This window comes from Lolium rigidum, chromosome 3, assembly GCF_022539505.1.
Source record: "Lolium rigidum isolate FL_2022 chromosome 3, APGP_CSIRO_Lrig_0.1, whole genome shotgun sequence".
Taxonomy (NCBI): domain Eukaryota; kingdom Viridiplantae; phylum Streptophyta; class Magnoliopsida; order Poales; family Poaceae; genus Lolium; species Lolium rigidum.
In genome coordinates, this window is record NC_061510.1 from 240,603,328 (window position 1) to 240,615,969 (window position 12,642).

General features: G+C 47.3%; 2 protein-coding genes across 2 annotated transcripts; one reads left to right on the forward strand and one right to left on the reverse strand.

Moving 5' to 3' along the window:
- The first annotated feature begins 2,228 nt into the window (after positions 1–2,228).
- On the forward strand, positions 2,229–7,020 carry LOC124703200 (protein DWARF 53-LIKE-like). Its single transcript, XM_047235427.1, has 3 exons — positions 2,229–3,626; positions 4,517–4,763; positions 4,884–7,020. The coding sequence occupies exons 1-3, from the start codon at positions 2,452–2,454 to the stop codon at positions 6,816–6,818; spliced, it is 3,357 nt and encodes a 1,118-aa protein (XP_047091383.1). The 5' UTR covers positions 2,229–2,451; the 3' UTR covers positions 6,819–7,020.
- Positions 7,021–7,543: 523 nt separating this feature from the next.
- On the reverse strand, positions 7,544–11,356 carry LOC124699202 (fatty acid desaturase DES3-like). The gene is made up of 8 exons (XM_047231539.1): positions 10,992–11,356; positions 10,741–10,830; positions 10,111–10,177; positions 9,245–9,337; positions 8,975–9,160; positions 8,776–8,853; positions 8,205–8,342; positions 7,544–8,097 (listed from the first exon to the last, which is right to left on the reverse strand). The coding sequence occupies exons 1-8, from the start codon at positions 11,282–11,284 to the stop codon at positions 7,897–7,899; spliced, it is 1,146 nt and encodes a 381-aa protein (XP_047087495.1). The 5' UTR covers positions 11,285–11,356; the 3' UTR covers positions 7,544–7,896.
- Between the last annotated feature and the right edge of the window lie 1,286 nt (positions 11,357–12,642).

Here is a 12,642-nt window from a genome sequence, read left to right on the forward strand (position 1 = left end):
TACAGTACCACCATTTCAGGTGGACACTCCTCTGCCATCTGTGCTCACCCATGTAAACAACGTTATTATTGCTCCTACCACTCGTAATCTCGTATGATCAACACAAGACCAAATGGAAATCATGTGTGTGTGGGAATTAAATTTAGAGTACATGTAAATTTAGCAGGCTATAGGCAGGGATCTGTCTACCATACCTTTTAGACGATACAAGTTGACAATAAAACCGAATGGGTGTGGTGGGAAGCCTGAGAGCACTGCAGGTGTCCGTGTCCAGCTAAAGTTGAGGGCTATTTTTGAATCGGAAGATTAGTAAACTCTTTTGCTTTCATGAATTCACAAACAGAAAAAAAAAGATAACTAGCATGACTTGTCATACTCACATGGTCTCTTGTCTCATGAAGCCGTCAAGGAATCGTGCCCTAGAATCGTATTTACAGGCTTCAGAAATTTTCCAGATAAATCACGCACGTACATTTTTTCGAAAAGGAGGCAAGAGCCCTAGCCTCTGCATCGATTGATGCTACGAGTGTATATAAATTACGCACATACATATCGCCTTGATAATTACTCGTGTAGATTTTTAAGAAAAAATATGAACATATGTAGCCTATAAAAAAGGAAATGGAACTTGCATTTTTTCGATAAAGGAAATATATATTAATATCACGATGATATCAATTACATTCGGCGTCTGCAACAACGAAATATCCCGAAAACACTATGGATGCACACAACCCTATTACGAAAAAAACAAAAGATCCTGCTACGATGATCAAAGCATTGCAGCTACAACACAAATCACCACCAAGATAGGACCCGGAGTCCGTGCTTACAAAACAATGCCTTCAACAAGGTCATTGCCAGGCACAACCAATTAAGGCCAAACCAATGGAACTTGCATAGTTCAAATCTAAGTCCATGTACATTTTCTTAGTCGTTCAGTCATTTATACTCCCTCTGTTCCATTCTATAGTGCCTATTGTTTTTTGGCACGGAAATTAGCGCAAGAGTATTTTGTACACAAGACCCCTAGCTGAACGATTTGAGATCAACGTAAAATTTGGGAAATCCATATCTTCCTAACTTACCATAACAATTTTGGGAGCTGAATGATTTGGGAGCTGAACGGGGAGGGGGTAATTGAAAAAAAGCTAAGTTAAAACCTTATATTCTGAAACAAATGCCAAAAATCTATAGGCACTATAGAAAGGAACGGAGGGAGTATTTTTTTGAAAATGGGAACTCTATTACTTAACGTAATGGAGCCGACCTCTGCATAGCTAGGATGCACACAGCCGCACAAATATCTGTTACAAAACCACCTTGATGTTCGAAAATGACAACTAGCTAGGTGGATCCAGCCGAAGGTGACACTGCCACCCATGTTGGAATAAAAAATCCCTCGCCGCGTCCTCTAACCGTGAAGATACCTCCGTAAAGAGGTCTATATACAACTTGTATATTTTCGTATTTAGATTTTACTGTATGTATGCACATGCCTGCATATATCTCTTGCATGCAAATGTTTATTTCCTTTTAAAATTTTACTTAGTACTTCATTTTGATTTTACCTATGTTGTGAAAATTCATGTCCGTTTAGTATCACTATATATATGTTGGCGCCGCTATCGAAAATCAGCCATTGGATTCGAGATAATATGACAGCTTTGCCTATAAGCTAATCAACACGTACGACTTGAGCTATAATGTCATTTTGGTCATGGTGACAATATGATGGAGATCGTAGCTAGTAGTTGGGCGCTTGTCCTGTCCTTGTGGTACACCTATCTTATACTAGATCCCATTGCCTTTCCTAGCAGGATTTGCATGATCTCATGGGTGGTGGTACCTGTAGTTGCCTGTACTATATCTTTCACCCCACTGTGAGGATCTCGTCTTGGTAGTAGGAGAAGAGAAGAATCATCATCTTGTTGTGTGCATGCATGCATGGTTGCACAGTGTGTACCACACCGCAGCCCAGCACAGTGATCTAACCAAAAGAGGAATTTGTACTGCCACTGAGCTCAGCTGCATATATGCCTTGTGTGGTGTGGTGTGGTGCTGCCTCCACCAAATTTCATTTCGTTTCCACTCCAGAAAGAAAGAAAGAAAGAAAGCAGCACCTACTGTCGCTGTCGGTGGGCCCCACCACATCACCGAAAAGAGGAGGAGCAGATATCATCATCATCACCCGCCGTATATAAACCTCTCCACCTCCCTACTGCCCAATTATTTTTCTTCCCTCTTTCCTCGACCCAGCGGCCGACACCCCTCCAACTTCCCCATATTAGAAATCCACCCCTTGGAAGTTTCCGCTTCGGTCCCCGCGCGTCGCAAAAGATAATCGCAACCAGGTCCTTCCCTCCACCTGTGACTCGACAGCCGAGTGAGTCCCCCAACCGCAATCCCAATCCCAAACCCCCCGCCCGCCCGCCCGCGCGTGCGCCGTCCATGCCGACGCCGGTGCCCGCCGCGAGGCAGTGCCTCTCGCCGGCCGCCGTCACGGCCCTCGACGCGGCCGTCGTGTCCGCGCGCCGCCGCGCCCACGCGCAGACCACCTCGCTCCACCTCATCTCCGCCCTGCTCGCCGCACCCGCCCCGCCGCTCCTCCGCGACGCGCTCGCGCGGGCGCGCAGCGCCGCCTACGCCCCGCGCGTCCAGCTCAAGGCGCTCGAGCTCTGCTTCGCGGTCTCCCTCGACCGGCTCCCCTCCGCCTCCGCCTCCTCCTCCTCCTCCTCGCCCGCCGACGAGCAGGAGCCGCCCGTGTCCAACTCCCTCATGGCCGCCGTCAAGCGCTCGCAGGCCAACCAGCGCCGCAACCCGGACACCTTCCACTTCTACCACCAGGCCGCCACCGCGCAGGCGCCCGCCGCCGTCAAGGTCGAGCTCTCGCAGCTCGTGCTCGCCATCCTCGACGACCCCGTCGTCAGCCGCGTCTTCGGCGACGCCGGCTTCCGCAGCGGCGAGATCAAGCTCGCCATCCTCCGCCCCGCGCCGCCCATGCCCATGCTCGGCCGCCTCCCCACGCGGAGCCGCCCGCCGCCGCTCTTCCTCTGCAGCTTCGCCGCCGCCGACGACGCCGACGCGCCCTCGCCCGCCGCGGGCACCCTCGGCGGCGCCGGCACCGGCGAGGAGAACTTCCGCCGCATCGGCGAGGTCCTCGCGCGCGGACGCAACCCCATGCTCGTCGGCGTCGGGGCCGCCTCCGCCGCGGCCGACTTCGCCGCCTCCTCGCCCTACCGCCTCCTCCACGTCGGCCCGGCCTCCATCGACCAGACGGACCTCGGCGTGGCCGCGGCCATGGCCAGCGCCACCTCCGGCCTCATCATAAGCATCGGCGACCTCAAGGACCTCGTCCCCGACGACGGCGACCTGCAGGAGGCGGGGCGGCGGGTGGTGACGGAGGTCACGCGAGTGCTGGAGACGCACAGAGCGGGGCGCGTCTGGGTGCTAGGGTGGTCCGCCACGTATGAGACCTACCTCACCTTCCTCTCCAAGTTCCCCTTGCTCGACAAGGACTGGGAGCTTCAGCTGCTGCCAATCACCGCCGTGCGCGCCGGAGGCAGCACCTCCGCGTTCATCCCTCCGGCGACAACAACGACCGCGGCTTTCTCCAGGCCTGCAAGGTAACAACACCCTTTCTCGCTTTTGTTTCTACTACCACCTTCCATGAATTGTTTATGCTTACGATTTTGATTGGCAATCCATTTGGTGACTCCCGCACGCTTAGTTTATTATCATCATGCTCCTTAGCTGTTAGTTTGTACTGTTAGTTTGTCATTTCTCAATGCTTGACCTGGCAATATACTTACTTAATTAATTGACTTGAGCATGCCTATTATCTTGAGGCGTGTTATTATGACCTTTGGAGGATGTGTTGATGCTTAAATAAAGCACATACTGAAGTTTTGTATTACTGTGGTTGTTATAGTTTTGATTTTCATCCCTGCGTTTTCCTTCGTCATTTTAACGTTTCAATGGCGAGGAAAATACCGCCTGGAACTTTAAACTGTATTTTGTGGTGGGTACAACTTCACTTCAGCCTTCAGATACTATACATCACAGTCAAAGTTTGCAACTTCTGTATCTAAGACTGATAGTGATGCCTTTATCCCTGATTACTTGTGCTGAACATCCTTAGTGTTTCTGCTCCATGTTTTCTATGTTCTTTTGGATGCATGGCCAATTTAATTTGAATGTTATGAACAATTCACAATATCTTGATTAGAAAGTAAAGACACTTAAAAGAAAGGATAAAAAAACGAGGCTGTGAGCAACTAAACATAAAATATATGCATTTCATGAAGAAACAAGACATTCTTCAGTACCACAAGTTTAGTCTGAACTCTGAAGTTCTGATGCATTGGGCAAAAAGTACCAGCTATACTTAAGTAACCGCAGAGTCGGAAATAGGTTTACTGAAGTAGGAATAGCTATACTTAACTCTGAAGTTCCAAGTTGTAGTCCTGTCGCTCCTGTCAGCTTTACCTAACAATCGCGAACGTGTAATTTGCAGCTTTATGGAATCGCTCGTTCCTTTCGGAGGACTTGTTCATGATACGTATGAAGCTAACAGCCTCGTAGCGAATTCCTGCCCTCAGGCCCTTCGTTGTCAACCCTGCAATGATAGATATGAGCAAGAAGTTGCCACTATCATTAGAGGAAGTGGCATTACAGCTGAAGACCATCACCAGGGAGGTCTACCTTCCCTGCTGCAGAATGGCAGCATGATAGGTCCTAACAATGGATTTGATGCAGTCAAGGTGTGAAGCTATTTACGTATTTCTAACATTTAAGTAATTAATGTGCATGCCATCGCTTTGATAGATGCATAACTTTGGATATCAATGGTATAAAATACGTACAGTTTTTCTTCAGTGCAGGTCAGAGATCAGATGGTATTGAATTCAAAAATATCGAATCTACAGAAGAAGTGGAACGAGTACTGCCTGCGGCTCCACCAAGGCTGCCACAAGATCAGCAGTGGCCCATACCAGTTATTTCCAAACTATACTGGTGTTCCAGCTGAGGGGGAAAGAGCAGCAAATCTGAACAGAAGTTCTGAATCAGTTGCACTTCAAAGGGAGGTTGTTAGACCTTCTTTAGTGTCCGCTTCACATACCAACGCGACCACAAAGAGTATTTCACCTCCATCTATCTCCAACCAAAGGAATGAAAACCTTGTATTGGAACTTCAAGCTGGGCATTCAAATAGTGATGAACACCTTCAAGATAGGCGTGTGCAATCCCGACATGAAACCCTGTTAAACTGTCATGATCGTGAAGATCTTGTGTCACCATCATCTGCCGCATCTGTGGCAACTGACTTGGTTTTGGGCATGCCTCGTGAATCTTCCTCCAAGGCTACCCAAGAAAAGTCTATACCCAAGAAAGTGGATGATTTGTATCTGAAGTCTCCAAGGCTGTTTGCACAACCCTATGCCTGTTCCGGGAATTCCACAAATATGGGGCAAACATCACCTGGTGCTCGGCATTCAGCAACTTCCAGAGGTGTGTCGGCCTTTGGTCATTGGCAGAAACCTTCATATCTTGAAGCACAAGGTTCTGATTTGAGCAATTACAAGCTACTTGTGGAACGCCTGTTCCAGGCAGTTGGGAGGCAGGAGGAAGCCTTGAGTGCTATTTGTGGAGCCATTGTGCGGTGCAAGTCAATGGAAAGGCGCCGTGGTGCAAACAAGAAGAACGACATCTGGTTTAGTTTTCATGGTTCTGACAGCATGGCCAAGCGGACAGTTGCTGTGGCGCTTGCAGAGCTCATGTATGGCAGCAAAGAGAACATGATTTATCTGGATCTGAGTCCCCAGGATTGGGGTGACTCAAGTTACAGAGGAAAGACTGGCACTGACTTTATCGTTGATGAGTTGAGTAAGAAGCGGAGATCTGTTATCTTCCTTGACAATGTCGATAAAGCTGACTGCCTTGTCCAGGACACTCTGATTCATGCGAGTGACACTGGTAGGTTCCGAGACATGCGTGGCAAGGAGGTTGACGTTAATGATGCGATTGTGGTGCTGTCAACAAGAAAGATCCGAGGCTCCAGAAGTGTGTCTGTTGGAGTGGAAGAGGGTCATACTTTCTCTGAAGAAAAGATCCTGGCAGCTAGAGGGCATCAACTGAAGATACTGGTAGAATCGGGTACAGCGAGCACCGGCGAAGCCCATGGTGATAAGGTTGTAATTGCCCCAGGGCACTGTCACACCAAAATTCAAGCATCTTTGTACTCTGGGGGTTCTGTCAGTAAGCGAAAGTTCAATATTTCTGATGACCAAGAAAAGCTGCAACAATCACCGAGCATTTCCAAGCGACTGCACAGAACATCAAGTGTGCCCTTCGACCTGAACCTCCCCATTGACGAGGATGAATCCAATAATGCTGACGACCACAGCGGCAGCAACGACAACTCATGTGGCTCTCCAGAGAGATCCATTGACAGTCTCTTGTGTTTGGCTGATGGGTCGATCGATTTCAAGCCATTCGACTTTGACAAAGTCGCCGACTACATGCTGCAGGAGTTGAGCAATACACTCCGCAGAGTTCTAGGTTCTGGCTGCACACTGGAAATTGATATCGGCGCAATGGAGCAAATAATTGCAGCGGCTTGGGCATCAGAGGGCAAGAGGCCTCTCCAGGCATGGCTGGATCAGGTGTTTGCCGGAAGCCTTGGGGAGCTGAAGGTCAAGCATGGTAAGCATGCCAACAGCTCTACTCTTAGACTAGTGCCCTGTGAGAACATGGCAGCATCCAAGGAAGATGGTTGTTTTGGAGGTTTGCTTCCCTCAAGAATAATTTTTGAGTGATGATGGTATCTGTATAGGGATAAGTGTAATTAATTTTAGCTATTAGTCCACAATAGTATAACCTTATTTTGCCAGGAAATAATGTGTAGCCTAGATCATGATCCATGGCCTTCATATATATCAGCAATATATATTGATTGTAACTCCTCTTGATTTGTCAATGTATCATTGTTGTATATAGTATTATGATGTAGCAGCTGAATGCCGAAGTCCATAATCAGTGGGTAATTCCAGGTTTGTCCAACTTCTGCTAATGGTGTTCTATGTGTAGTCTGAAGTTTGAAATATTAGTGGCTCACATTCTGGTTTCTATATTGGAAGTTTGGAAACGTGTTCTGGTAATTGTGGTATAGGTTCATACTGAAATATGCAAGGCTAGTGTAGCTCCACATTTTAATTTTGAAATAATAACCCTGTTTGAAAAAACTAGTTATCTAGTGCAAGCATAAATCTGTATACTCCAATAGCAAGCAGGTACCTATCGTTATACTCTAATAGCAAGTATATAATTCAATTCAGAACTAAAGGCACTGAGCTTGCTTAATCAGGCTATACTCCAATAGCAAGCAGGTACCAATCTTTATACTCTAGCAAATATATAATTCAATTCAGAACTAAAGGCGCCGAGCTAGCTTAATCAGGCTATACTCTAATAGCAAGCAGGTACCAATCTTTATACTCTAATAGCAAGTATATAATTCAATTCAGAACTAAAGGCACCGAGCTAGCTTAATCTGTCTCACAAAATTAATATCCATTCTCCCAGGCCTGGCACATACATATTCCAGACTGATCAATGGTCTAAGAAGTTCAATTAAGGTGTTACATAATTCCACATCCAAAAATTGTAATGGTTGAAAATAAGATTGCTAGCTACAACCACAGTTGGAGAATGCTAACTATAATGAATGATCTGAATCTCAGTCAACCAATCAACACATCCTGTCTGTTGTCGCAGAGCTGCATGCTTTGATTTTAGCAGGAAGCCCTTTTTCTGCTTATTATTCAGCAGGCTATGGTACTTCTATCTACCAGGCATTCCTCCAGGAACAGTAGTAACTTCAGTTTCAATCTTGCATCACATGTGCTTGCCATTTTTCGTCCAGTTTTCACCACTCAAGCTTGGGTCAGTTTGGTAGAAGACAACATCTCCAACATCACTGACAAAGTGATCGACTCTCAAGCTCCTGAGAAGGATGCTGATGAGGTGGGTTGGCAGTGGACCTGACTTCTCCGGCTCACGGTAATATCTTCCCAGTACTGGCCTTGCTGCCTTGGTCTGTTTTTTGTTCAAGAAACAAGGTGATGAAGTTTCAGTACTCAGTATAGTGGTGGTGGACTGTTAAGGGGACATATATATGTTCAGCAGAGTAGTAGTGCACTTACTGCTTCCACTAAGTGGTAGTGAGGTATTTGGGGGAAGAGGTGGTGGATGACATGAGTGCCAATGTCATGGTGGATGTTGTTGATCCACCCATAGTCCCGGTCCACGGTCGTCAGGCCACCACGGAGGTAGCTCCATTCCTGCAAGAGCGATTACAGAGCATCATATGATTAGTTGTCGACAAATGCAGATGGAACAGTTGTGAAACAGTAAAACCATGGTAGAGGGGAACTGTGTCAGCGGGGGAAAAATCAAGTTTAACCGACAAAAAGGAACATCGTTACAAAAGTTAACCGGGCTTAATTATTTTTCACTGGATACCTAAACTTTTTTTTGACAGGCTTGGATACCAACACTATTGGTAGCTAAGATGTTAAGAAGCTGAAGTATTCCTATTTTCTGCAACTTCGCCTCTTACATATGCCATGACAAGAAGTGCAAACTGAAGAATGAATCGGCTGCACCTGCGCATAACTCATGTACTATGTGTAGAAGATTATGTTATTCATTTATTAACTTGCGATTGATTATTATATTTTCCTCAACAAAAAAGTGAAGTAATATAGCAAGTACCTCGCCGCGATACCAAGGGAGGTCCTGATGACCATGGTGGTGAAGGTACGTCACCAAATCAAGCCACATCACAAACACCTGTTTTAAATGACAGATATCAGATGATGCCACATTCAGTTAGTTGTTCAGTCCGAGCGACTTAGAAGCAAGCACTACTAACAAAACAGTTAACAGTTGCAGATTCTTCGTGGATGCTTACAACGTATGGGACCCCGTACAGTTTGAGCACCGGCAGTGGTCCGAACACGCACGCCATCGCGATGAGCAGCGCGATCATCGTGAACCAGCAAGTGGTCGAGATGATCACGTCAAGCCTCTCCTTGGGGCTGAACAGATCGCTGCTTGGGTTGAAGTGCGAACCGTTCTTGCCCGGGCTTCTGTACCACTGCGAATATTCGACCATTGGAGGAGTTAGATTCAGCGCAGTTTTCAGTTTAAGCTTCAGGATGCAGAGCACAATGATTCTTACCAGGTAGACAGGGAAAGCCAGGAGCGGATATGGTAGTGAGAAGCGTAGCTTCTTGGTGCTTGGCTCCAGCTCCTTGTACACATTCTCGGTGATCTGCATCCACAAGGGTACATCAGCTGTAAGTAATTAAGCATGGTTAAGGATTTTATTAATCGATGTTTTTGAAATTACAATTCATTCCAGCCATCCAGTGTATATTTGATCTCAAGGGGTCTATTGCCATCACAGCAACTACAGCAAGTAGGGCAATACCAGCGGAATGATAATGACATCCATGTAATTGACACAAAAGGGAATTTGCATTATAAAATCCACTTGTTAGGTAGGTGACTAGTAAGCTAATCCAAGGTAAGATTCGATGCGCATCTTTGTTGATCTCTTGTGATCAACTTATTAGGAGGCAGCAGCAGCATGCAGATCTGATCACGTGACAGACATGAATAGATCTGCTTAGGCAAGCAGCTGCTGCTGTTGCAGCTTGTGTTTGGCATTATTATCTAGCAAAAGGACGGACCACATTGGTAGCTAGCTTTGTTGGATGGATCTTTAGGTGTAGTTTGGCACCCTAATCATATAGTATCTCCTTTTCCTGCCGCACTGCATGTGCTTCTGGATCTCAGGCTGAGCTGAAAGCAATGTTTGTTTGTCCTTTTTTTCTCTTGACATTTCACCTCAAATCTGGCAAACTCTCTACACTTTCTTTACCTATCAATAATTCAGCATCACCATAAATTTTTGCCACAAATGTTTGTCAAATCATCAAATGATTGAGCTAGTGTTGATCTGAACTACAGCAAACCTAGTAGTGTATGATGCTTTTTTTAAACAAACAAAAATAGTAGTGTATGATGGTAAATACTACTAACCGGGTGCCATGACTCGTCCTTGTCGATGTGGCCATGGTTCTGGTGGTGTGTCCTGTGGCTGATCCTCCTGAATGACATGCCATAACAACAGACGTATGTCAGACAATTCTAACTACGGAGTAGTACATCACTAGTTCAATCAATAATTAAAACAATATATTAGGTGGTGCAAAAGAAAAGGCAGGAGCTTGCAAAAGAAAATTCAGAAGGCCGCATGGCATGGAGGAGGCATGACTTGTGCCCATCATTTTGATCTCGATGTGTGTGCAATTTTCAATGTTGGCGACGTTGGAGACTGTGCACTATTGCTAAACAAGTCGAACTGTTGTCGGGAGATATTTTATTTTCTAATAGGAAAGAAAAAGTATGGTTCGCATCTTGTCGATTGCGTCGGTTTGGTCAGAATAGGAAAATGGCAAAAGATGGGCGGTGGCATGGCCATGCACTAGTATCCTGGTTCCAAAATTCAGCACCTTTTTATGGAAAAATAACTTATAATTTCATTGTAGTTCCTATTTTTTTGTTCAGATTCAGAATTTGGGCCTCTCTCTCCAAACAGTCTGAATTATTTATGCTTTTCCTGCCGAAACGAAGCAAGAAAGGTGAGAAAAAAGATGGAAAGATACTGACCATCCGTTGTATGGGACGAGGATGAAGGTGTGCAGCAGGTGGCCGACGACGCTGTTGAGCGTCCCGCTGTCCGAGAAGCTCCCGTGACCACTGCATTGACAACAGGAGCAATTATTAGTATATATCTGGATGTAAATGCAGTACGCAGAAGGAAGGAAGGAAGGACGGCGGCGGCGATGCGATCTGGCTGGTTGAATTGCGGCGGGCGGCCGGGCGGAGGAAGGGAGGAAAGAAGGCAGGGTGATATGTACCAGTCGTGCCCGAGGACGAAGAGTGCCCAGAAGAGGGTTCCCTGCGCCGCCCAGTAGAGCGGCCATACGAGCCATGTGTCGAGTCCCCATGCGAGGAGCGCGAGCGCGGCGACGGCGGCGAGGTCGCGCGCGACGTAGGAGAGGGAGCGTAGGGGGCTCTTGCGCCAGCAGTGGTCGGGCACGGCGGCGCGCACGTCCCCGATGCGGAAGGGCGGCGGCTTTGCGGCGTCGAAGTCCTCGGTGGCCTTGCAGGTCTGCTCCTGCTCGGGCGCCCTCCTGGCCGCGGCGCCCATGGCTGGATCTGTCTCCGGGGAAGCCGGGGGCAGAGGCAGAGATTTGGGGGCCGGGTCCGGGTCCGGGGTGGGTGGTGGTGGCCGGAGGCGGAGGGAGAGATGGAGGCAGGGACGGGACGGGCGCTATTTATAAGCCATTAACCTGCCGTTGCAGTGTATACCGGACCCTCCTACGGTAGGAGTACGTACCATAATATGGATGGGTGGACGGACCGGTGCAGGTGCAGGATACATGGACATGGAAGCATATACTCACTCCTAGCTAGGACGGCCCATCATCGCTGCAGTGGGGGCGAGCGACTACCGGCTCATCGTGCATTCGGGGAAGCTACAGGCTTCCTCGATCCATATATGGATCCCATACCGTCATCTCACCACCTGCAACGTTGTTATGGTATCGTAGTAATGGTAGTAGCCGGAGGAAGAAAAAGATGAGGCTATGTCTTATACTCAGGACGACATATTTTTTATTATTTCTCTGCGCATATCCCATGTGTCACAGAAGTCACGAGAAAAAAAAAAACTGTAGTGCATATTGGTATGCGTCACAGAATTCTCAAACTTCTGTGGCACATATTGCCTTATATACGCCACATAAAGGTACTAGATTCTATAGCGCATAAATACGCCATACAATTATGGATCAGATTTTGTGACACGTGCTACAATATGCCCCAGGGAATCTTTTTTGGGATTTTCGAAATTCTTTGCAGATCTGTACAAATAAATGCATATATCAGATTTTATACAGGAATACACATAGGAGCTGCAAGCAGCAGTGCGTACAGTTGACATAGTATATGCAAAAAAGACATGATACAATCACAAATGTTCATCATCGCATCACTTAGAGCCGATCGAGTTGTTACACAAGTGTTTATCATCTCACATTATTACAACCGTGAAGTGGTCACCGCCTAGAGTAAGGTAAAATAGAGTACACCGCAATGCCGGTGAGCAAGCGCGGGACAAAGATCTTCAGCCGGTTCTTCTTCCCCACGTGTCTCATCCACTGTTCTACCGTCTCCTCTCTAGTCTCGTATCCCTTGTACTCCCTCCGATCCGAAAAAAGTGTCGGACGGGTAGATTTTGCGGAAAAGCCATCGTGTTTATTGTATCGTCAACCCGCACTCCGCTCACTCTGTCTCTGTTGCCCACCCGCAACCGCACCCCGAGTTCGCCCCCCTCTGATCTCTCTCAGCTCCCCTCGATCATCCCCACCACAAAAAGGCTGACATTTTGGTTCAAGCCGGCAACGAATCGCCGGATCCGGCGTCGGCGAGGTTGCTGGTTGTTGTGAGGACGGAAAAGTTGGATCCGGTGGTCCCGAATCAGCATCCCGCTCCTCCACGAAGCTA